Genomic DNA, 22,776 nt, shown 5'->3' with positions numbered 1-22,776 from the left:
GTTGCGTGAGAAGGACCCGGAGGCCCGCGCAGCCACCCAGCCGCCCAACTCCCGGACCCGGCTCAGTCCCGGCACAGTCACGCGAGCGCGGGCGGTGGGGGGGGATGGGGGGGTGAGGGGTGGGGTGGGGTGGGGGGAGGAGTCGGGAGCGGGGCTCTTAAAGGGCCAGTCTCTAGTGGAGCGTGTGGGTAGAGGTGGAGGGAGAGGAGCCGCCGAACCCTCGTAGGTGCGTGATTGGATGGGGGTGGGGGGGCAGTGCAAAGGGCCTAGGTTTGCGTGCAGAGCTGGGCTTTTGCAAGCAAGCGGGCTCCTGAGTGTGTCCGTATTTTTGGTCCACGCCTGTGGCGGGACATGCAACCCCAGCACAGCCCGGGTCGCCTGGCCGGCTGCCTCCGACACTGTCCTCGCCCCTGCCGAGGCTTCCCGATGTAGGGTGTCCAGGCGTATTTGCGTGTTTAGCTCAACGTGTCCCCAGCCAACCACATCACCCGCCCTTGCCGCCGCGCTCCCCAACCCTACGAATAGCACTGCCATCCACTGGCCCAGACGAGAAAACGGAGCCTCATCCTGCCCCATCACCTCCCACTGCAGTTGGATGCCACCTCGTGCACTGCACAAATAAATATTTACCAAATGCCTACTATGTGCCAGACACAGTTCTGGATGCTGGCGATTGATATAGAGGTGAACAAAACTGACAACCTCCTGCTTTCCTGTAGCTTACATTGTGAAGCAAGGGGGGTGGGAGGTGGAGACAGAAAACGCAGAGAGTCTCAGAGGGTGAAAAGTGCTATAGAGAAAAATAAGGCAGAGAAGGGGTAGGAATCATGTGAGGTCAGACTGCAATTCAAAAAAAGGCTTGTTGGGGAAGGCATCACTGAGAAAATGACACCCAGCCCAGGCAGGAGGGTGAAATCAAGAATCAAGACACACGGATATCTGGAAGAAGAGTGCACCTGGCAGAAGGAACAGCAAGTTCAAAAGCCCTGCACAGGCGGGCGGGGGGGGGGGGGGCGGGGGGGGGGTGGAAGCCCTGCCCCAGGTGCAGGGAACACCTCGCTGAGAAACATGGGACTTTCTTTGTGTGAGATAGAGACATTGTGAGGTCTGAGTCAAGGAAGATCACTGGCTACTGTGCTGAGAACAGACTGAAGGGGTAAAGGGCACATTTTTCCACTTTGGTATCTGTCCAGCCCCACTGCCACATCCTCATCCAGGCCCCCATCATTGCTCCCTAGAGTACTAACAGCCTCGAAGCCTGGGTACCATCTGCCTTTCACTCTCTCCAATTCCTTCTCCACCCTGTGGCATCCAAAGTGGTCTTTTCAAAAATGCAAAATCTCATTCCATCACCACCTTGCCCCTTCAGTAACTGCCATCTGAATAGAAACCAGAATCTTTAGCAGAACCTACCAGGAATGCCCACCTCTACTTCTGTAGCTTTTTTTTTTTTTTTTTTTTTTATTTATTTTTGGCTGTGTTGGGTCTTCGTTTCTGTGTGAGGGCTTTCTCCAGTTGCGGCAAGCGGGGGCCACTCTTCATCGCGGTGCGCGGGCTTCTCACTATCGTGGCCTCTCTTGTTGCGGAGCACAGGCTCCAGACGCGCAGGCTCAGTAGTTGTGGCTCACGGACCTAGTTGCTCCGGGGCATGTGAGATCTTCCCAGACCAGGGCTCGAACCCGTGTCCCCTGCATCAGCAGGCAGATTCTCAACCACTGCGCCACCAGGGAATCCCCCACCTCTACTTCTAATCTCCCTTACTTAAAGTCTCAGCTAAAACATCATTTCCTCTGAGAAGACTTCCTGGATCCTTTCCACAGCAAGTTAGATTTCTCCTGGTCTGTTTCCAGCACTATTCCATGGTAATTCTCAGGACATTTGACTCTTGCTAGGACCCCAACCCAACCTGTCACTCCATCCCCCATGCTGTAACACAGAAAACCAGCCTGTGGGAAATTGATCTAATAAGCCAAGTCCTTGCAAGATAAAGGACTTGGTAAAGGAGTTAAATCCAGCTGTATTACGAATGGGGCACATGACCAGGGTCATGTACTTTGAGCCCAAAGTACTGATGATATAATGGTGGAATTTAGGTAACAGAACAAGCAGGAGGCAAGGGAGGTATTGCTGGGCTTCCATTCTGTCCAACATCCTTCCATTCATTTCACCTTTGCATCTCTGGCTCAGCCTGAGAAACTCCATTGTACCCAAGAGAGGTCTGTCCTTTAATCCCAACTGGGGCTAGAGCCATAGAGGGTGGAAAAAACTTGTGTAGAAGCCATGGCAAGGAAGTGGGAAGCAAGGTACTCCCAAATCCATCACTTTGCTCTGCAGCCCAATCTCTCCCTTGGCACTCAGGGTTCCCACCAATGCCCTAGCTCTAGAGAATCATGGCAGCCTGCTCAACATGGCTGGAAGACCATCTGCTGGGGTTCCTGACCAGGACACAGAAAACCACTTCTCTCGGTAGAAGATGCACTGCTTTTCTCACACTCTCCAAGGGGCTCTTAATCCCAAAGAAATTCGTTAGCTAATTAAGCCAATTCCTCTCCCACTTCTCAGCTGGAGAGACCGATGCCAGAAAGAAGAAGGCCCGAGGACAAATGACAAATCAAAGCAGAGCCCAGAACTCTAGCCCCTTGCTTCCAGGCCAGGGCTCTTCCCACCATGATTTATTGTCCCAGACCAGCAGCAAAGCCCCAGGGGGCCAAAGGTAGACAGGCTCAGACTCTAGGTCAGGGCCCCCCATCTCCCCATCTTCCTGGACAAGAGTCTGGGGCACTGAGGTTATGGGAGGCCCTGCACTTCTCATCACCAAGCCCTGTCTTGGGGAACAGCTCACAAGATAGAAGGGGGCCCTCAGGAGCACCGGGCAGAGAAAGAGGGAGACAGGCAGGAGGTTAGAGGACCTTGACCTGGAGCTGAACAGCCAATTCTGGGTCAAAGTTTGTATGCCTTTGCGTGAGAAGCCCTTTGGCTAGGATTCCCTAGCGATCGATACCAGGAACACAGAGGAAGGGGTGGGCAGTGCAGAAAGGAGAGGGCTCTGGGCTGGAGGGAGAGACAGCTGAGGGTTTTGGCCCAGCAGAGTGACCCAGCTTAGAGTCTTCAGTCAGCACTGCTGAGGGCTACGTGGCAAGGGGATGAGGAGACAACAAGACCCAGAATAAAACCCCTACCCCACAGTGGAAGCAGGAAGCACGCTGAACAGAGCCTATGCTAAATCTGGAAATGCTACAGGAGCTGTGAGAAGGCTGAGGCCCCTGGGGGAGAGCAGAGGACTAGAGAAGGGTCCTGGCATATGAGGAGTACAGGAAGGGCACACCTGGCATAAAGAGGGGCCATAACTTGAACAAAGCATTGGAGTGGGAGGTGGGGGTGAGGCAGTTTGAGAAGGTGGAGTTTGAGTGGATGTGGAGAACTGGGACTTGTCTTCCAATGTGTCCCCACCCCACCAAGCCACCCTCCACCCCACCTGAGATCTGAGCCCTGAGAGCCTTCTCCTCTCCTACCTGTGCCCAGAGAGCCAGAGAGATTTGGTTTGCAGGATCCAAGGCTCAGATGGGGCAGCCCCTGGCTCTCTGGCTCTTGGCTGCTATAGATAGGGTGACGATACTTTCCCAGGATAGTCGTGGACTAAGCCTGTTGTCTTGTCTATTAAAAGTGTCCTCTTTCCTTCTCAAAAGAGTCCTGGCTTGGACAATAAATTATATGGTCACACCAGTGATAGTCGACATGTGAGTGGTTTCATGTGCCCAGCATCCATCCTCTCTTCTTCTTGAAATACCACTTCATTTGTCCTTTGGGGACCACCCCACCCCTACTCTTAGCCAATAGGCTTGGTGGAACTAACCCTACCCCAGGCTACCAGGCTGACACATGACTCAGACCAAGCCACTGAGAGCCCTGTGGGGTTTTAATGAAATTGTTGGAAAAGAAATGTTCTCTTTCTGCCAGTGGTGGCTAAGCTGGTTAGAAAATAATTCTGGACCTACCAGTGGCCATTTTTTAAGAAGCCCATTAGAGGAAAGCAGAACTGGGAGATGAGGGGAGGGAGGGAAAGAATTGATGACATTGAGCACCTAGATCCAGTTATTCCTGAAGCCAATGAAGTTCACCATAAAACATCTCTGTTATGTGAGTCAATAACATCACCACCTCCGCCATCTCCTCCTTTCCCCCTTTTCCTTTCTTCTTTACTGTTTCCTCTTTCTCTTCTTCTTTCTCCTCCTTCTCCTCCTCCTCCTTATCTTTCTCTTTTAGTAGGAGTGGGTTTGGGGGCTTGCAACTGGAAGAATTATAACCAAAACCTGCAGGTCAGAGAGGCTTACCCAACAGCGTTCTCTGAGTGATTAAACCTCGGAACTTGAGACAGATCCAAAAAGGCCTGGGTAGGTTGGACAGAATCCTAAGAAGTTACTCCTATCTAATAGCTTCCCACTGGTTTGCCTCTGTGCCAACAATGCCACCATCAGCACCACTGTGAGCGGCTAGTTTTACCTCCAGAAGACCCCATGATGGAGCTGAGGAGTTGTTGGCTGGGAAGTGCGTGGAGAGAACCCACACTCGAGGCAGAGATCATCAGATGAGTCTGTGCCATCTCACTGCTCTGGGAACAGAGTTCACACCCTGCTGGCTGGGATACCCTGGGAAGGAAGGTGCCCCATTTGCACTCCCAGCTCCTAGCTGAGGAAGGGACCCCATCCTTTCCCCAAGTTGAAGTTTTCAGAAGGAAGTTTTTGAAGAATCTCAGAGGAAACAGTCCTTACAATGGCCTGCAGGGCCCTTCCAGATGTGGCTCCCATTATCCCTCTGACCTCCTCACCTGTTACTCCTACTTCCCCGGCTCACTCCTCTCCAGGCACAAGAGTAGCCTGAGGTTCCTAAGACACACCAGGCAAGTCCCTCCCTATATCTGTCAGGGTCAGTCCCTGCAGGAAACAGAGAGGCCCCTCAAACTAAGTCATTGAGGAGAATTTAATAAAGGGACCATTCACAAAGTTTCAACGTTTAGGGAAATCAATAGGGACAATGCAGCAGTCCAGGGCTAGCAGCAGCAAGGCCAGAAGTGATGAGGGGAAAGAGCAGAAAACAAACCCCAGAGGAGGTGGCTGTGGAGAGGCTATAGAGAGGAGCTGTGGCCTTCAGTAGAGAGTTGCTGCTAGCATGCAAAGACCCTACAGGGAGAGAGCCTAATACTCTGATCTGGGACTTCCCTGGTAGTGCAGTGGTTAAGAATCCACCTGCCAATGCAGGGGACACAGGTTCAAGCCCTGGTCCAGGAAGATCCCACATGCCGTGGAGCAACTAAGCCCGTGTGCCACAACTACTGAGCCTGCGCTCTAGAGCCTGTGAGCCACAACTACTGAGCCCACGCACCACAGCTACTGAAGCCGTGCAGCTAGAGCCCATGCTCTGCAACAAGAGAAGCCACCGCAATGAGAAGCCCGCACAACACAACGAAGAGTAGCCCCTGCTCACCGCAACTAGAGAAAGCCCCCGCACAGCAACGAAGACCCAACACAGCCATATAATTAATCAATTAATTAATTTTTTTAAAAAGGGATGCATGACAAGAGATGCACTCTTGTCCCTCTGGCCCTTGTCATGTCTGGATGTGATGGCCGGAACTGTAGCAGCCATCTTGTGACCTTGGGGAAAGGCTGATATTCCAAGGATGGTGGAGCAGAAATTTGCAAAGAACCAGTTTATTATTCACGGTCCTTGCAAGAACAGAATTCATTCAAAACTGGATCATTGAGAAGAGTTTAATAAGGGGACAATTTACAAAGGTGTTGACAGGTTATAGAGAAACTAACACAGGATAGTGTGGTACCATATGACTAGTAACAGAGAGGAGCCCTTACTATCTTGAGCCTGAAAGGGCAAGAGGAAGGATCTGTTTCTGGAACCCAGAGAGAGAGACTGTAAGGAGAGGAGAGCTGCCTGGCAGGAGCTGTGGCCTAGCATGGTGACTTTGCAGGGAGGGTCTGGAGAAAAAATACCCCAAACTCACTCTCCTCCCACCCTCCCATCTCATGCCCATGCCTCCCGTTGACTGAACCCAACAAGTCGCCAGAGGATGGGGAGCCCACTGACACAGTCTGCTGAGGTCAGCCTCTCAGTGCATAGAGCAGGGTGGAGAAGGGGGCGAGTGGATGTGGAAGACAAAGAGGATTTTCAGCACAACCTGGGTCTGCAATGATCTCATTCATGTTCACTTGCTTGTTGTCAGTCTCCTCCACAAAGGCAAGGTCTGTCTTATTCACTGCTCCAAGTTTCCTCCGAGAACAGTGGCTGGCAACATAATTTATGCTCAAAGAATATGGCTGAACATCCACTATGTGACAGGTACTGTACTAAAAACTGAGTAAATAAGAACATAGTTTGCTTCAAGTTGTTCATGGTCTAGAGAGGGCAAAGGAAACCAAAGCAATATGCCACCGTGGTGTTTGTGCCACGGGAGAGCTATGTCCAAAGGAGGAGGATCTAAAACAGAGTAGGGGGTCAGGGCACACTCCAGAGGAGGTGGACCTGGAGCAGAGTTTTGGAGGCTTTGCTTTAATGGAGAGATGAGAATGCTTTGTCATATATCCATCATAGTACTGCAATATAAGTAAGCATCTCTAACCTGGAAGCAATGCATTTCCATGAGAGTGTTTGTTGGCTGGGGAAGGGGTGGTTGAGAGGAGGGTAGGGTGTTCCAGGCAGAGGGAACAACATGTCTGAATGCACAGAGGCCGAAAACTAGAAGAATTCTAAGAGTTGCTTCTGACTGGTGGGAAAGATGCATGAGAGGGAGGGAGTCGTGGGAACCAAGCTCAGAGAAGTGAGTAGGAACTGGCTCACATGCTGAGCTAAGGAGTTTGGTTTGGTTTTTGAATGTCTTAAGAAATTGGTACTAAGGGATTTTACAAAGGGATATGGATTGCTCAGATTTGCAATTTCAGGAAGTTCACTTGGGTGGCAGTGTGGAGCCCAGATTGGAGGGATGGGATGGAGGGAGCCTAGAACTGTGCCATCCTATACAGTAGCCACTAGCCACATGCAGCTACTTACATTTAAAATTAAATAGAATTAAAAATTCAGTATTTCTGTTGTACCAGCCATTTCAAATGCTCGGTAGCCACATGTGACTGGTGGCTACCTTATTGGATAGCACAGACTTAGAATATTTCCATCATCACAGAAAGTTCTACTGGGCAACACTGCCCTAGAGACAATGATACCACATAGGAGGTTCCTGCAAAAGTCCAGGTGGGAAGCGGCGCTGAGAGTCTTCTCCAGGCAGTGCCACAGTGATGGAGAAAGTGGTCAGACTCAAGAGGTGTTTAGGTGGTAGAATCTTGAGAGTTTGGTGGGAGCTGAATAAGAGAAGGAGTCTTTGCGGATTCCCAGGTTTCTAGCTAGGGTGACGACCCAGAGGGAAGGTGTTTGGGCAGGGAGGTGACATCATCCATTTGGACATGTTGAGGAGGCAGCGGCAGGGGTGCTCTGGGTGGACACATGCAGTAGCGGGTGACTGGATGTCCAGGACTGAATCTCCCGGTCCTTATGTAACAGACTGAGACACACACCCGCCCCAGCTTTAATTATTTGCCTGTGCTTCCCACAGCACCTGTGTCCACCATGGTCCTTCCTCTCTGCCAGATCTGGGCACAGAGATGAATGGGACTCAGCCTCTGTCTTCGAGGGGCCCACAGTCTGATTTAGGGTTTGGTTTAGATGATGATCCAGCCCCAAACTACAGCTCTTTGTGGCTAGATCCACAACAGAGGTGAGAATGGAATGATGAGGGGCACAGAGGAGGACTTGCCCCACAAGAAGCAGGGAAAAGGCTGCCATTTACTGTGTTCTGACCACTGGCCAGGCTGGTGACTGTGCACTGAATAAACTTGTTGAGTGACCCTCACCCTAACCTTAGCCACACCCTGCCTCTCCCTGGGCTCCTCTCTGGATAGTCAACTCTGAATGTGCCTTCTCTCATGATAGCTTCCTGATTTGCCCTCTCCCCTGCCCCGTGCCCACTGAACTGCTTTTCCCCCATATTCTGGCTCTGGGGAAAATTACTTAACATCTTTAGGCTTTCATTTCATCAACTGTAAAATGAGGCCAATAATAGTACCCATCTCGTAGAGTTGCTATGAAGCTCAAAGAGACGGCCAATGTTAAACATACAGCACAGATCCCTCTCATGCATCTTTCCCACCAATCAATAAATTTCAACTGTAAGGATTATTACTTGTAATTTCTATAAAACCAATGCAGGAAAATGCTGAAAGCAGTCTTCACGAAACTCTTAACACAGGCTAGCACTCTCACTTGTGAACACTAATTGATTCACAAATCTTTTTCTAAATACATGCTGTGTGTCAGTCCCCGTACTAGAGACTAGAGATCTGAAGAAAAGCAGAGGTTGCCTTGACCTTCAAGGATCTCACAGTCCATGGGGGAAACAGCATGATGGGGGCTGTCGAGGAGGGCCGTTTGGGGCCTGTGGGATCTCAGAGGAGGGGCTCAGACCCAGCCAGCATGGTGACAGCTGAGCAGCGTATAAAATGATGAGCAGGAGTTGACCAGGGAACACAGGATGGGGTGTAGGTTTCCAGTAAAGGGATCAATATATGGAGAAAGACAATGGAGGCGGGGGCAAGTGGGATATGGTGGCAAACAGGGCCAGAGAGGTTAAGCAAGAGCTGCCGCTGAAGCCTTTGGGTGCCAAGCAAAGGAGTTCAGTTTTTATCTTGAAATCTATGGGGAACATTGAGGGGTTTTAAAAAGGGAAATAGTCAACAGACACTCCAGGATGGCTGAAATCAAAAGATTAAAAACAATCCAATGGTGGTGAGCATGAGAAGCAAATTGAACCCTCAGTCACAGCCAGCGGGAGTAAAACTGGTTCAACTACTTTGGAAAATTGTTCAGTGCTAGGATCTATTAGCACTGAACTATGCCTAGCCTATGACCTAGCATTTCCACTCGTAGGTCTATACACAGCAGAAATGCATACAAAAACATGTGCAAGAATGTTCACAGCAGCAGGGCTCATCACAGCCCAATACAGAAAACAACCCAAATGCCAATCAACAGTTGAATGGATAATACATTGCTGTGTATTTGTATTTTAACGGAACACCATACAGCAATGGGGATGAGCTACAACTATACCCAGCATTGTGGACGAATCTCCTAAAAAAGAATAAGTGACAGAAACCAGATACAAAAGAGTACACGTTGCCCACTGAATCATACACTTTAAAAATGTCTGAAACAGTAAATTTTATGTTTTATATTTTACCACAATTTTTAAAAGTGAAAAAAAATTCATAGAACTGTATAACACAAAGAGTTCATCTTAATGTAAACTATGGACTTTAGTTGATAATATTGTATTAATATTCATTCACCAATTGTAACAAATGTATCACACTAACGCAAGATGTCAATAACAGGGGAAACTGATTGGGGGAGGAGGCATATGGGACCTCTGTACTTTCATTCCATTTTCCTGTAAACCTAAAACTGCTATAAAAATGAAATCTATTAATTTTTTAAAGTTCCATGCCAAAAAAAGTACACAGCATGATTTAATTTACATGAAAAACAAAAACTAACAAAACTAATTTATGCTATTAGAAGTTGGGGTCATTGTTACCCTTAGGGAGAGAGCACGAGGGGTTTCTAGGGTGTGGTAACATTCTGTCTTTTGATCTGAGGACTGGTTACAAGAGTTTTGTTAAGTCTGTAAAAAATTCATTGAGCTGTACAGATTATCTGCACTTTTCTGTATGTATCTTGTAATTTAATAAAAGGTTTTAAGAAAATATTTAAAATAAAAAGATAAATCATCTCTTATGCAGAAGTCCAAATAATTTACACAGAGACTGTCCTCAAGGAGGGGAGCAGAACGCTTCACTTGCTGGTGTGGGCTGTGCACAACTCCCTTCCAAAGAGCACAGTACAGAAAGGGGAAAGGAGTAATGTGCCCGTGGAGAAACCTGAGAAACACTACTGCAGCCAGCTGACCAACACCATCAACCTTCCTGTCAAGCTGATAGTATGTACCCTTGATATGATATGATGAAAATGGCACTTTACTCCTGTGGTCTTCCTACCAATAACCCATAACCCCAGTCTTACCATGAGAAAAACATCAGGCAAATCACAATAGTGGGACATTCTACAAAATACCTGACCAGTTCTCCTGAAAAAAGAGTCTGAGAAATGTCTCAACCAAAGGGAGCCTAAAGAGATATGGTGACTCAATGTAATGTGGTGTCCTCCTTGATGGGATCCTGGAACAAGAAAGGACAAAAGGACGTTAGGCAAAAATCTAAGAAAATCTGAATAAAGTATGACTTTAGATAATTAGAGAGAGAGAGAGAGAGGGAGAGAGAAAGGAAAAGACAGCAGGGGAGAGAGACAGAGAGAAATAGTTTTCTACAAAACCTACTCTAACTTCAAACCTTGACCTTTTTTGTAGAGTGAGCTGAACCCAATGAAGGTACAGAGAGAAAACAGCTTTCCTTTCCTCTCAGCCACAGTCTTCAAACAGGCCCTGTGGCTTTGTCAGATTCCCCAGCCTTGCCCTTTGTTTTTTGTTTGTTTTTTTTAAAGTATTTTAGAAATTTATTTATTTATTTTTGGCTGTGTTGAGTCTTCGTTGCTGCGCGCGGGCTTTCTCTAGTTGCGGCGAGCAGGGGCTACTTTTCGTTGCGGTGCGTGGGCTTCTCATTGCGGTGGCTTCTCTTGTTGCAGAGCACGGCCTCTAGGTATGCGGGCTTCAGTAGTTGTGGCAGGTGGGCTTCCGTAGCTGTGGCTCGCGGGCTGTAGAGCACAGGCTCAGTAGTTGCTCAGAAGTCCAACGCATGGACTTCGTTGCTCCACGGCATGTGGGATCTTCTCGGACCAGGGCTCGAACCCATGTCCCCTGCATTGGCAGGTGGATTCTTAACCACTGTGCCACCAGGGAAGTCCCAAAGATAGCTTTATCTGCTTTAATTTTCTGTTGACTGGGGGCAAGGTCTCACTGCGGACTGCCACCATCGTTGGGGTAAAGGATCCAGGCCACGACCACTGTTTCCAGACTCTCTCCATTGTTTCTTTGTTTGATGGTTGGTTGTTGTTTTTTTCTGGGAATCCCCAGCAACACCCCAACTATTGTTCCCTCTTAGGGAGGCCGCTGGGATCCCATAACAAGTTAACCAGTTTCTCAAGTTCATCAAGGTGTTTTTCTACCTCTTCTTTTACAGTTTAACTCCCTCTTTCCCTCTCTCTGTCTCTGTCTCTCCCTCTCATTATCTGAATTGTGGGCCAACACTTTCCTCCTGGCCCCCTAAGAATCACTCTGACCTGGCCCCAAGCCCTTTGTTTGGATGTCTCAGACTCAGTGCTAAAACCCAAATCCTTGGATTCTTAACCACTGTGCCACCAGGGAAGTGCCAGGAGCCAATCTCTTTTTATTTGGCTGGTGCTGTTTATCTTCTCTCTTAGCTCCGAATGCCCTTGTATGTAGCAGACATTCCACTGCCAGCTTTTCATCAAGTACCTTTGAGCCCCAATGTGTCCACCACATCACACAGTTCCTAACATAGCTGCTGGACTCCGGCTGACCTCTTGCCCACCCCTCAGCTAGTTCCCTCAGGGTACCCCCTAGAGCCTGTCATTGCGGGGTTTCCCACCCCTCTGTAGCCAGGTCTCATCCGTGCAGCTCAAGTCCAGTTCCCTTCAGCATGTCCACCGGCCCTTTGGAGACTCACATCCTAGTAAGGCACCCAACTCGGGCTGTGCAGGCTGCCCTGTGCTGCCCCTGCCATGACAGGCTACTCTGCTCTGCCTCCATATGTCCACACATTTCCCCCAGATCCAGGGACACGGGCCAAGCAGGTGCACATAGTGGTCTGGAGCACAATCTTCTGAAGGTTTGAGCCCAACTCTAACACACTGCTATATGACCTACAACAAATTACATAACTTTTTGTGCCTCCGTTACCCCTCATATTGTAATATGAGAATAGTATTAATTTCCATCCCATAGGATTACTGAGAATGTTTTTTGTTGATACATATAAAGCTCTCATAACAACGCCGGCCCATAAGCATGGGGCGTTGTAAAGTTTGTGATAAATACACGAATGCCACAGTCTCCCTCACCATGGTCCAATCCATCTGGATTCACAGCTGAGGAGTTCCCTTCTTGCAGGTATCCCACTCTTAAGGTTTGGGTCCCCTGGAGCTCCTTCACTTGGCTTTGTGAGATGAGGGAGGAGAGAAGCACCATGCGACTCCTTATCAAACCACAGCCAGCCCTCCACTTCAAAGCTCCCTTTCATACAATGGACACCCACGTACCTTCACGTAGGTTCTTAGATAACTGACATCTGTCATATCTACTCTCCCTCTCCTCTCTATAGAGATACGCAGATAGATGTACATTTTTTTTAAACAGAACCATTTAAAAGTAAGTTGCAGAAATCATGATACTTCACCCCCTAAGCACTACAGCATTCATCTCCTAAGAACATTAATCTCCTAAGAATATTTCCTGAAATATTCTCCCACATAATCATGATGCTAGGCTCATATCTAAAAAAATTAACATTAATTCCATAATATCATCTAATCTCCAGTCCTTGTTCATGTATCTTCAGTTGTGCCAAAAATGTCTTTTGTAGCTTTTAAAAAAGTTTTTTAAATCCAGAGCCCAATCAACGTTCACACATTTTTGGCATTTGGTTGTCTCTTTAGTCTCTTTGCTCTAGGAAAGGCCCTTGTCTTTTTTTTTTCTTTCTTAATGACATTGACTTTGAAGATTCCAAGCTAGTTGCCATGCCCCCACAGCATGAATTTTCTTCATTCACTTTTACCATCTCTCACCAAGAGGGAGGAGGCTGAGGGGGCCTCTCTTTAGAATATAGGATCCTCATCATTTCTTGTTTTCAGATTAAGGACCCGGGCTGAAATTCAGAGGTGGTCAGAACATACCTATTTCTTACCTGGTTTCACAGGTTGTTGGAGGGGTATTACAGGGCACCTTTCTGGAGAGGAGTAGTGAGTCTCCCCCGCTGATCAGCCTGGACTGAGTGCCCCCAGGCAGGGTCCCTCCTCGTGGGTACAGTGGGAAAGCAGGTTGGACTAGCCCAGAGAACTTTCACTCCCAGCACCCTGCCCTGCCCTTGAGAGAAATAAGCATTACCTCCCGACTCTGGACCCTGAAAGGAGCTGGACATTCCTCCCCAGGGACATAGCACCTATGCCCAGAAGAGCTGCCCCTGGGCCCTGGGAGGTAGGTGGAGTTGAGGGATCATGGCCCAAGGCCAAGAGCTGATCCTTTCAACTTTTTTTGGTGACTTTGATATCAGGTGACCAGGACAGCAAGGCCAACCTGATTGGGGTGGTAGTTATAAAAGGCCACTCACCCGGAGCCAGAAGCTCTGTATCAGCTCCCACAGTCCTGCTGATCTCAAGCACCTGCCTCCACAGGTACCTTTCTTGGGCTCATTTCTTAGCCCTTGGGATCCCCGATCATATATCCTGGGAACCAGTGGAGATAGAGGGATACGGGGAAACACTGGGTTAGGTGTAGGAGGCCTGAGTTCTGGTTCTTTTTTTTTTTTTTTGGCTGCATTGGGTTTTCATTGTTGCACGTGGGCTTTCTCTAGTTGTGGCGAGCAGGGGCTCCTCTTGTTGTGGAGCACAGGCTCTAGGCACTCGGGCATCAGTAGTTGTTGCACGTGGGCTCAGTAGTTGTGGCTCGCGGGCTCTAGAGCGCAGGCTCAGTAGTTGTGGCACATGGGCTTAGTTGCTGCGCGGCATGTGAGATCTTTCTGGACCAGGGCTCAAACCCGTGTCCTCTGAAATGGCAGGTGGATTCTTAACCACTGTGCCACCAGGGAAGTTCTGAGTTCTAGTTCATGCTGCCCAGCTCCAGACTTCAGTTTACCCATTTTTAAATGAGAAGCTTGGACTGGGCCACCTCTAAGGACCCTTAGTGTGACTGGAGTGAAGAGGTGGGTAGGGGTCCCCATCTGGCATGAGGGCAGCCCTGGCCCTGGCTGCAGCCCAACCTCAGCCTTCAAGACTGTGAGAGGATGGGGGGGTGGGGAGGGGGGTGGAATTCCCTGGTGGCCCAGTGGTTAGGACTCCACGCCTCCACTGCAGGGGGCACGGGTTTGATCCCTGGTTTGGGAACTAAGATTCCCACATGCTGTACCGTGCAGCCAAAAAAAAAAAAAAAACTCTGAGAGAATGGGGACTTGTCCTTGGAGGAGGTGTCCTGGTTGGTCTTGATAAAGAATGCCCTGGGGAAGGGGGCATCAGAAGCCATTTGCATCAGCCCTGGGACCTTGGTCCCATCAGTGTTGCTAGCGGGGAGCAGCTCCCTGTTCCCAGGGCATGAGGAGGTATCCGCAGGAAGGGTCCCCGCAGTGCAATGCCCAGCATACACCCTGCACTGGGGTCCACAAGAGTGCTTCTCCGTTTTGAAGTGATCACTTCAGCCTCAGGATTGGAAACAGGTGATGGGCAGAGGGGATGGCCAGGGCTGGGATTTCAGATGCTCAAGTTAGGAATCTCAGGGCTCTTTTCCAGCCCTCAGATTCTGTGATACACCATGGGTGAGCTCCTGGGATGAAGGATCCATGTAATTTAGTGAATGCAACTTAGTCTTTCTGGTGTCCAGCTGGGAGCCAAGCACAGAGCATGTACAAGTGCTTATTGACTGAGTAAATGAATGAATGAGTGTCTCTATCTCGTCCCTCAGTCTGGCTCCTCCTTTCTCTTCCCCTGTAGTTGGTACAAATGGCATTGTCCCAGGCCACTCCTTTCTCAGCCACAGAGCTTCTCCTGGCCTCTGCCACCTTCTGCCTGGTATTCTGGGTGGTCAGGGCCTGGCAGCCTCGGGTCCCTAAAGGCCTGAAGAGTCCACCAGGGCCCTGGAGCTGGCCCCTGATCGGGCATGTGCTGACCTTGGGGAAGAGCCCACACTTGGCCCTGTCGCGGCTGAGCCAGCGCTATGGAGACGTGCTACAGATCCGCATTGGCTGCACACCCGTGCTGGTGCTCAGCGGCCTGGACACCATCCGGCAGGCCCTGGTGCGGCAGGGCGATGATTTCAAGGGCCGGCCTGACCTCTACAGCTTCACCTTAGTCGCTGATGGCCAGAGTATGACCTTCAACCCAGACTCTGGACCAGTGTGGGCTGCCCGGCGACGCCTGGCCCAGAATGCTCTCAACTCCTTCTCCGTTGCCTCAGACCCGGCTTCCTCGTCCTCCTGCTACCTGGAGATGCATGTGAGCAAGGAGGCTGAGGCCCTCATCGGCAAGTTCCAGGAGCTGATGGCAGGGTCTGGGTGCTTTGACCCCTATGACCACGTGGTGGTGTCAGTGGCCAAGGTCATTGGTGCCATGTGCTTCGGGCAGCACTTCCCCCAGAGCAGTGGGGAGATGGTCAGCCTTGTGAGGAACACCCATGATTTCGTGGAGACTGCATCCTCCGGGAGCCCCGTGGACTTCTTCCCCATCCTCAAATACCTGCCCAACCCTGCTCTGCAAAAGTACAAGAGCTTCAACCGGAGGTTCCTGCAGTTCCTGTGGAAAATGGTCCAGGAGCACCATCAGGACTTTGACAAGGTGAGCCCAGGGTACGGGTGGTGTGAGGGCACACAGAGTCTGTGTGTGGCCCCTCTCACCCAGCTCCAAGTTACCCACACAGCCAAGGCCTAGGAAGGCTCTGGGACATCTCAAATCACCTGTGCGACCTGGAGCCAATCCCTCTCCCTCTCTGGCCTCAGTTTCCTCATGCCTATAGCCTCCCTCTCAGGGCTGCTCAAAGCCCCAGAGAGATAAGGTCGTGAATGGGGCCCTGGCAGAGCCCTGTAATGTGGGGTGCTGTTATCATGAGAAGGCTTTTGTTCTGCAGGAAACTGAACCCTGACAGAGACTAATTCCCAGCTCGGGTGTCACTTTACTTCCCTGTACTCACCCCAACCTCCTTCTCTGAAATTGGACCCCTGGGGTTATTGGGAGGAAGGGTCAATGGGGCATGAAATGATACTTTAAGCCCTACCTTGGGCTGCTACCAGCTCCTGTCGTGAGCTCAACCCACTGCCCAGAGGCCAGCAGGCAGTGCCAGATGGGATGGGGCAAGGTCCAGCCTTCCACCCCAGAAGTGCCGGGGTGCTCCTAAGCTTGTGCCCCCTCAGAACAGAGTCCAGGACATCGTAGGTGCCCTGTTCAAGCACTACGAGGATAACTCCAGAGCTAGTGGGGGCCTCATGCCCCAGAAGAAGACTGTCAACCTTGTCAACGACATCTTCGCAGCCGGTAGGAGTCAGACCCCTGCCCCTCCACCCCTCAGTGCCTGCTGTTCACACACAGCCTTGCCCAGCCCCGGGGTCCATCAGATAACTCACCAACTACATGTCAGATGGTGCAGGACACAGAGACCAGGCCCAGGCTCAAGGTTTGAGCCCAGGCTGTACCACCAACTCCCAGTGAAAACTCAGCCAAGTCCCTCTCCTCCTCTGGGCCTCCATCTAAACAATAAAGGCTTCTCTGGGCTGTAAGTCTAGGCCCTTGTAATTCCAGCAACTAATCATGGAAGCAGTGACTCACGTTTGTGCTGAGGTGACTCCACCTCTGCCCTTAGAAAATTCAGGGTGAGGGGCTTTGGGGGAAAAGGAGGCAGAGAAAGACAATGTTTGGTACATACATGGTGGGTGCGTGGTAAATGCTGCCTTCTTGTTCCTGTCTTCCTTTCTTCCTCACCTTGCCCCATGCTGCCCAGGGTTTGATCCGATCACAACAGCCATCTCCTGGAGCCTTCTGTACCTTGTGACAAATCCTGAGATACAGAGGAAGATCCAGGAGGAGCTGGGTATGTGGTGTCCCCTAACCCTCTGGTGGAGAGAAGCCTTGGGGTCCCAGGTCATCTGTTCAATCTACATATAGCTGCTTTATACCTACTAAGTACAAGCCCTGGGCATACAATGGTGCCCACCCCTGCCTAGAAGATACTGGGGGGTCAGTGGGTCTCAGACCTGTAAACAGACATAGCACCACATAGAGTGACACCTGGTATGACTGGGGATGCAGATGTCATGGAGCAGTCAGGACAACCCCTAAGCCTTGTCCGTCCTCTGTGTTCTGCAGACACGGTGATTGGCAGGGCGCGTCGGCCCCGGCTCTCTGACAGATCCCAGCTGCCTTATTTGGAGGCCTTCATCCTGGAGACCTTCCGACACTCCTCCTTCGTCCCCTTCACCATCCCCCACAGGTGAGGCCTGCCTATTCTGCCCTCCCACCTCTGAAATCATTGCCATGTTTTCTCCCCAGCTTCTCAGCCCTGGCCCTGGTCAGACCTCAGCATCTCCTTCCTGGCCATGACACCAGATTCCTCACAGACCTTGGCCTCTACTCTGCCCCCATCCAGTCCAAACATGATCAAAGTACCCGGCTCTCAGGAGAAAAACCACACTTCTGACCTCAGCTCTCATTCACCTCTGCTCACATTCCCTCCCTACAGGTATTCTCAACCCCGCCAGGCTGGCCTCACCATCCCTTACAAGCAAGAACCAGCCAGCCTCCAATTTTGCTTATGCTGGACCTTCTGCTTGGAAGGTCTACAGTCTTCTCTGGCTACCAGAATCCTATCCTACCTTATCCTGACACAAACTTCCCCTCCCCTAGAAGCCTTTCTTGATTCATCCAGCTGACATAACTTCATTCTGATATTTTGTAGGACTTACAGCAATTTGTCCTTGATTAGGTCCTGGGATTTTAACAATGTCAAGAGAGTTAGTGAACACTTACTTCAGTCCATATTTTGGTCTAGTTATATCCAGAGGAAGAGGCCTGACGCCTCAGCCAAGCTGAGAACTCCCCAGGACTGACCCAGACTGCCTGCTTCTTGGCTCCAGAGAATGGCCAAGGGCACAGCTGGGTACAAAGAAAAGTTTAGTAAACATCTGTTGAAGAACAGGATCTGAGAAAGGGGAAGAATAATTTCAACCCTTCCTTGCTCCTGATATTCCCTCCTAGTGTACGGTATAGAGACCATGGTGGACAGGCTATTGGAGTGGGGTGGAGGAGCAAGAACCTCTGCGGGGGGGGTATAAATTAGGAGTTTGGGATTAATATATACACAACTACTGTATATAAAATAGATAAACAACAAAAACCTACTGTATAGCACAGGGAACTATATTCAATATCTTGTAATAACCTATAATGGAAAAAACCTGAAAAAGAATATATATGTATATATATGGCTGAATCACTTTGCTGTACATCTGAAACTAACACAACATTGTGTATTAACTATAGTCAACTTTTTTTTTAATTATTAAAAAGAAAAAAAACAACCTCCCAGAGACACACCCCTGTTTTCCAGCCCCTGAGCCTGACAGAGTCCTCTTCCCTCCTTAGCACAATAAGGGACACAACACTGAATGGCTTCTACATCCCCAAGGAACTCTGTGTCTTCATAAACCAGTGGCAGGTCAATCATGACCCGTGAGTACATATCCCCCACTGAAAAATGTGTGAAGTTCAGCAGTCAGGAAGGCTGTTTGTCCCCCTAGGAACTGGTTATACAATAAGGGAATGGTGCCTCGATGGCTCTGCAGCCTGCTCTAAGGGACAAAATTTAGGTCCATGTTTCTCAAACTTTAGTGCATTGACCAGGAAATTGGTTTTAGATTTTGGTGCCCAGTCCCCCAAGATTCCTCTTCGGTAGGTAAGGTGGAGTATCTCAGGCGATTCTGATGTGAATGGCTTAGGGACCTCTTTGGAAAATCTCATTTTATAGGTAGGAGGATCATATAATTTACCATCCAAACTAGGGCACTTCTGCGTGTGAAAAAGGATGCTGTAAATAATTACTCCCAAACAATAAGCATAAACCAGGATGGACGGTTGATTCCCCTTATATATTGAGTAGGATAGAGAGGGACATGTGTTCCTTCTTTTAAATTCTTTTAGTTAAAGTATTATTTCTTTAAAATAAAAAATTAATATTAAAAAGCACTATTTTCAAGGCTGGTGATTTTAGAGAGAGCTATGTAAGAGAAATAAACATCAAAATACAGTTTGGCCCCTTTCCCCACTCTCCCTTCATTGCTCTAGATCTATTCTAACACACATGTCCCCCGCCCAGGCCTTTCCCGCAGGGCCTCCCTAGCCCAGAGATACCACTTCCTCTGTTCATCCCGCAGGAAGCTGTGGGGGGACCCATCTGAGTTCCGGCCGGAGAGATTCCTCACTGCCCATGACACCACCATCAGCAAGACCTTGAGTGAGAAAGTGATGCTCTTTGGCATGGGCAAGCGCCGGTGCATAGGGGAGGTCCTGGCCAAGTGGGAGATCTTCCTCTTCCTGGCCATCTTGCTGCAGCAGCTGGAGTTCAGCGTGCCACCAGGTGTGAAAGTGGACCTAACCCCTACCTACGGGCTGACCATGAAGCCTGCCCCCTGCGAGCATGTCCAGGCACGGCTGCGCTTCCCCATCAAGTGAAGAAGTTCCCAGCATTCTGAGGCAGAGGGAAGGGTGGAGGTCACTGAGGAATCTTTGTTTCTTTTCTTTTCTTTTTTTTTTTAACTAACAGCTTTATAGAGATATAATTCATATACCATATAATTCACCTCCTTAAAGTATACGATCCAATGGCTTTTAGTATATCACAGAGTTGTGCTGTCACACCACAATCAATCTTACAACCTTCTCATCACCCAGTAAAGAAACCCATACCCCTCAGCAGTCACTCCCCATCTCCCCCTAACCCACCTTCCCTACCCCACTAGCGCTAGAAAACTACTAATCTACTTTCTGTGTGTACAAATTTGCCTACTCTGGGCATTTCATATAAATGCAATTATACAGTAAATGGTCTTTTGTGACTGGCTTCTTCACTTAGCATGATGCTTTCATAGTTCATCCATGTTGTAGTATGTGTAAGCCCTGGTTTCTCGAGTCCTGAGACTAGGCCCAGTTCACTGTTCTTACTTCTTTCCAGTACGATTCACGTCTTGGAACACTTGAAGGGAACAGAGAGGAAGGGACCTAGCCTTGTAGGCCAAACCCAGATGGGTGAAGGGGGATCCCTCATGTCCTATCCTCAAAAGGTAGAGAACATCTGACCTCTCACAATGTTCTGATTTGTTCATCCATAGCTAGGGGAAGATAAGCCCCCCAGAAGTGCTTGGGTTACCTGCAAAAAGCCCAGGTCCCATCAAAAGGGGACTATCAAAAGAGTGAAAAGATAAGCCACAGAATGGGAGAAAATATTTGCAATTCACATATCTGTAAAGGATTAATATCCAAAATATATAAGGAACTCCTACAAATCAACAACAAAGAAAACAAACAACCCAATTTTTAAAATGGGCAAAAAAGTGGTGATCGTTTTGTAATGTATAGAAATATTGAATCACTACGTTGGGCATCAGGAGCTAACATAGTTTTGTAGGCCAGTTATACTTCAAAAAAAACAAACAAACAAACTCATAGAAAAAGAGATTAGATTTGTGGTTACCAGAGATAGGGGGAGGGGAGGGGAATTTGAATGAAGGTGGTCAAAAGGCACAAATTTCCAGTTATAAGATAAATAAATAAGCACTAAGAATGTAATGTACAATGTGATTAATATAATTAACACTGCTGTACATTATATATGAAAGTTGTTAAGAGAGTAAATCCTAAAAGTTCTCATCACAAGAAAACTTTTTTTCTATTTCTTTAATTTTTTTGTATCTATACAAGATGATAGATGTTCACTAAACTTACTGTGATAATCATTTCATGATGTTTATAAGTCAAATCATTATGTTGTACACCTTAAACTTATATCATGCTGTATGTCAATCATATCTCAACAAAACTAAAAGGAAAAAAAGACAAACAGAAATGGGCAAAAGACCTGGGTAGACAGTTCTCTAAAGAAGATATGCAAATGGACAAGTACATGAAAAAACACTCAACATTATTAGTTATTAGGGACATGCAAATCAAAAACACAATGAGGTACCATTTCACACCTACTGGAATGGCTACAATAAAAACTAAAAACTAGGGACTTCCCTGGTGGCGCAGAGGTTAAGAATCTGCCTGCCAATGCAGGAGACATGGGCTCAAGCCCTGGTCCAGGAAGATCCCACATGCCGCGGAGCAACTAAGCCCAAGCGCCACAACTACTGAAGCCCGCGCTCCTAGAGCCAGTTCTCTGCAACAAGAGAAGCCACCGCAGTGAGAAGTCCGCGAACCGCAACGATAAATAAATAAATAAATAAAAATTAAAAACTAGAGAGCTATTTGGGAATTCCCTGGCGGTACAGTGGTTAGGACTCCGCGCTTCCACTGCAGGGGGCCCAGGTTCTATCCCTGGTTGGGGAACTAAGATCCCACAAGCCGTGTGGTGTGACCAAAAACGAAAAACAAACAAACAAAAAAACCCACTAGACTGTGATCATATGATCACCTTAATAGATGCAGAAAAAGCATTTGACAAAATTCAACATCCATTTATGATAAAAACAAAAACCCTCCCAACAAAGTGGATATAGAGGGGATGTACCTCAACATAATAAAGGCCATATATGATAAGCTCACAGTTATCATACTCAGTGGTGGAAGCTAAAAGCTTTCTTCTAAGATCAGGAACAAGACAAGGATGCCCACTCTCACCACTTTTATTCAACATAGTATTGGAAGTCCTAGCTAGAGCATTTAGGCAAGAAAAAGAAATAAAAAAGCATCTAAATTAGAAAGGAAGAAGTAAAACTGTCCTATTTGCAGATGACATGATATATAGAGAAAACCCTAAAGACTCCACTAAAAAATTTGTTAGAAATTATAAACAAATTCAGTAAAATTTCAGGATACAAAATCAATATATAAATATCTGTTGCATTTCTATACACTAATAATAAACTATTGGGAAGAGAAATTAAGAAAACAATCCCATTGCTTCAAAAAGAATAAAATATCTACAAATAAATTTAACTAAGGAGGTAAAAGACCCATACACTGAAAACTATAAGACACTGGTGAAAGAAATTGAAGAAGACACAAATAAATGGAAAGATATTCTGTGCTCATGGATTGGAAGAATTAATATTGTAAAATGTCCATACTGTCCAAAGCAATCTACAGATTCAAGACAATCCCTATCAAAATTCCAATGGCATTTTTCACAGCTATAGAACAAACAATCCTAAAATTTGCATGGAAGCATAAAAAAGATCCCAGATAACCAAAGCAATCTTGAGAAGGAAGAATACAGCTGGAGGCATCATGATCCCTGATTTCAAACTGTATTACAAAGCTATAGTAATCAAAAGAGTATGGTATTGGCATAAAAACAGACAAGTGGATCAATGGAACAGAATAGAGAGCCCAGAAATAAATCCATGCATATATGGTCAATCAATTTATTACAAAGGAGCCAAAAATATCCAATGGGAAAGGATAGCCTCTTCAACAACTGGTGCTGGGAACACTGCACAGCCACATGCAAACGAATGAAACTGGACCACTATCTTACACAATACACAAAAATTAATTCAAAATGGATCAAAGATTTGTCCATAAGGCCTGAAACCATAAAACTCCTAAAAGGAAACACAAGTGGTAAGCTTCTTGACATCGGTCTTGGTGATGATTTTTTGGGTTTGATACCAAAGGCAAAGGCAGCAAAAGCAAAGATAAATAAACAGGACTACATCAAACTAAAAACCTTCTGCATAGTAAAGGAAACCATCAACAAAATAAAAAGGCAAAATA

The 22,776-nt window shown here is 47.9% G+C and overlaps 1 protein-coding gene across 2 annotated transcripts; it reads left to right on the top strand.

Annotated features, from left to right (window-relative positions):
* Window positions 1-13,405: 13,405 nt before the first annotated feature.
* On the top strand, window positions 13,406-19,882 carry LOC118891291 (cytochrome P450 1A2). 2 transcript variants are annotated; one of them, XM_036845086.1, is made up of 7 exons: window positions 13,406-13,482; window positions 14,791-15,630; window positions 16,203-16,323; window positions 16,787-16,876; window positions 17,152-17,275; window positions 18,427-18,513; window positions 19,215-19,882. In XM_036845086.1, the coding sequence occupies exons 2-7, from the start codon at window positions 14,800-14,802 to the stop codon at window positions 19,510-19,512; spliced, it is 1,551 nt and encodes a 516-aa protein (XP_036700981.1). In that variant the 5' UTR covers window positions 13,406-13,482; window positions 14,791-14,799; the 3' UTR covers window positions 19,513-19,882. The 2 variants fall into 2 exon arrangements, with proteins under 2 accessions (XP_036700981.1, XP_036700982.1); XM_036845087.1 differs by lacking the exon at window positions 18,427-18,513 and having other exon boundaries at window positions 19,215-19,600.
* The last annotated feature ends 2,894 nt before the right edge of the window (window positions 19,883-22,776 follow it).

The sequence above is a fragment of the Balaenoptera musculus genome, chromosome 2 (genome assembly GCF_009873245.2).
Source record: "Balaenoptera musculus isolate JJ_BM4_2016_0621 chromosome 2, mBalMus1.pri.v3, whole genome shotgun sequence".
Lineage (NCBI taxonomy): Eukaryota > Metazoa > Chordata > Mammalia > Artiodactyla > Balaenopteridae > Balaenoptera > Balaenoptera musculus.
Note: the sequence above shows the minus strand (reverse complement) of the source record. Positions and strands in the feature narration are given on the sequence as shown.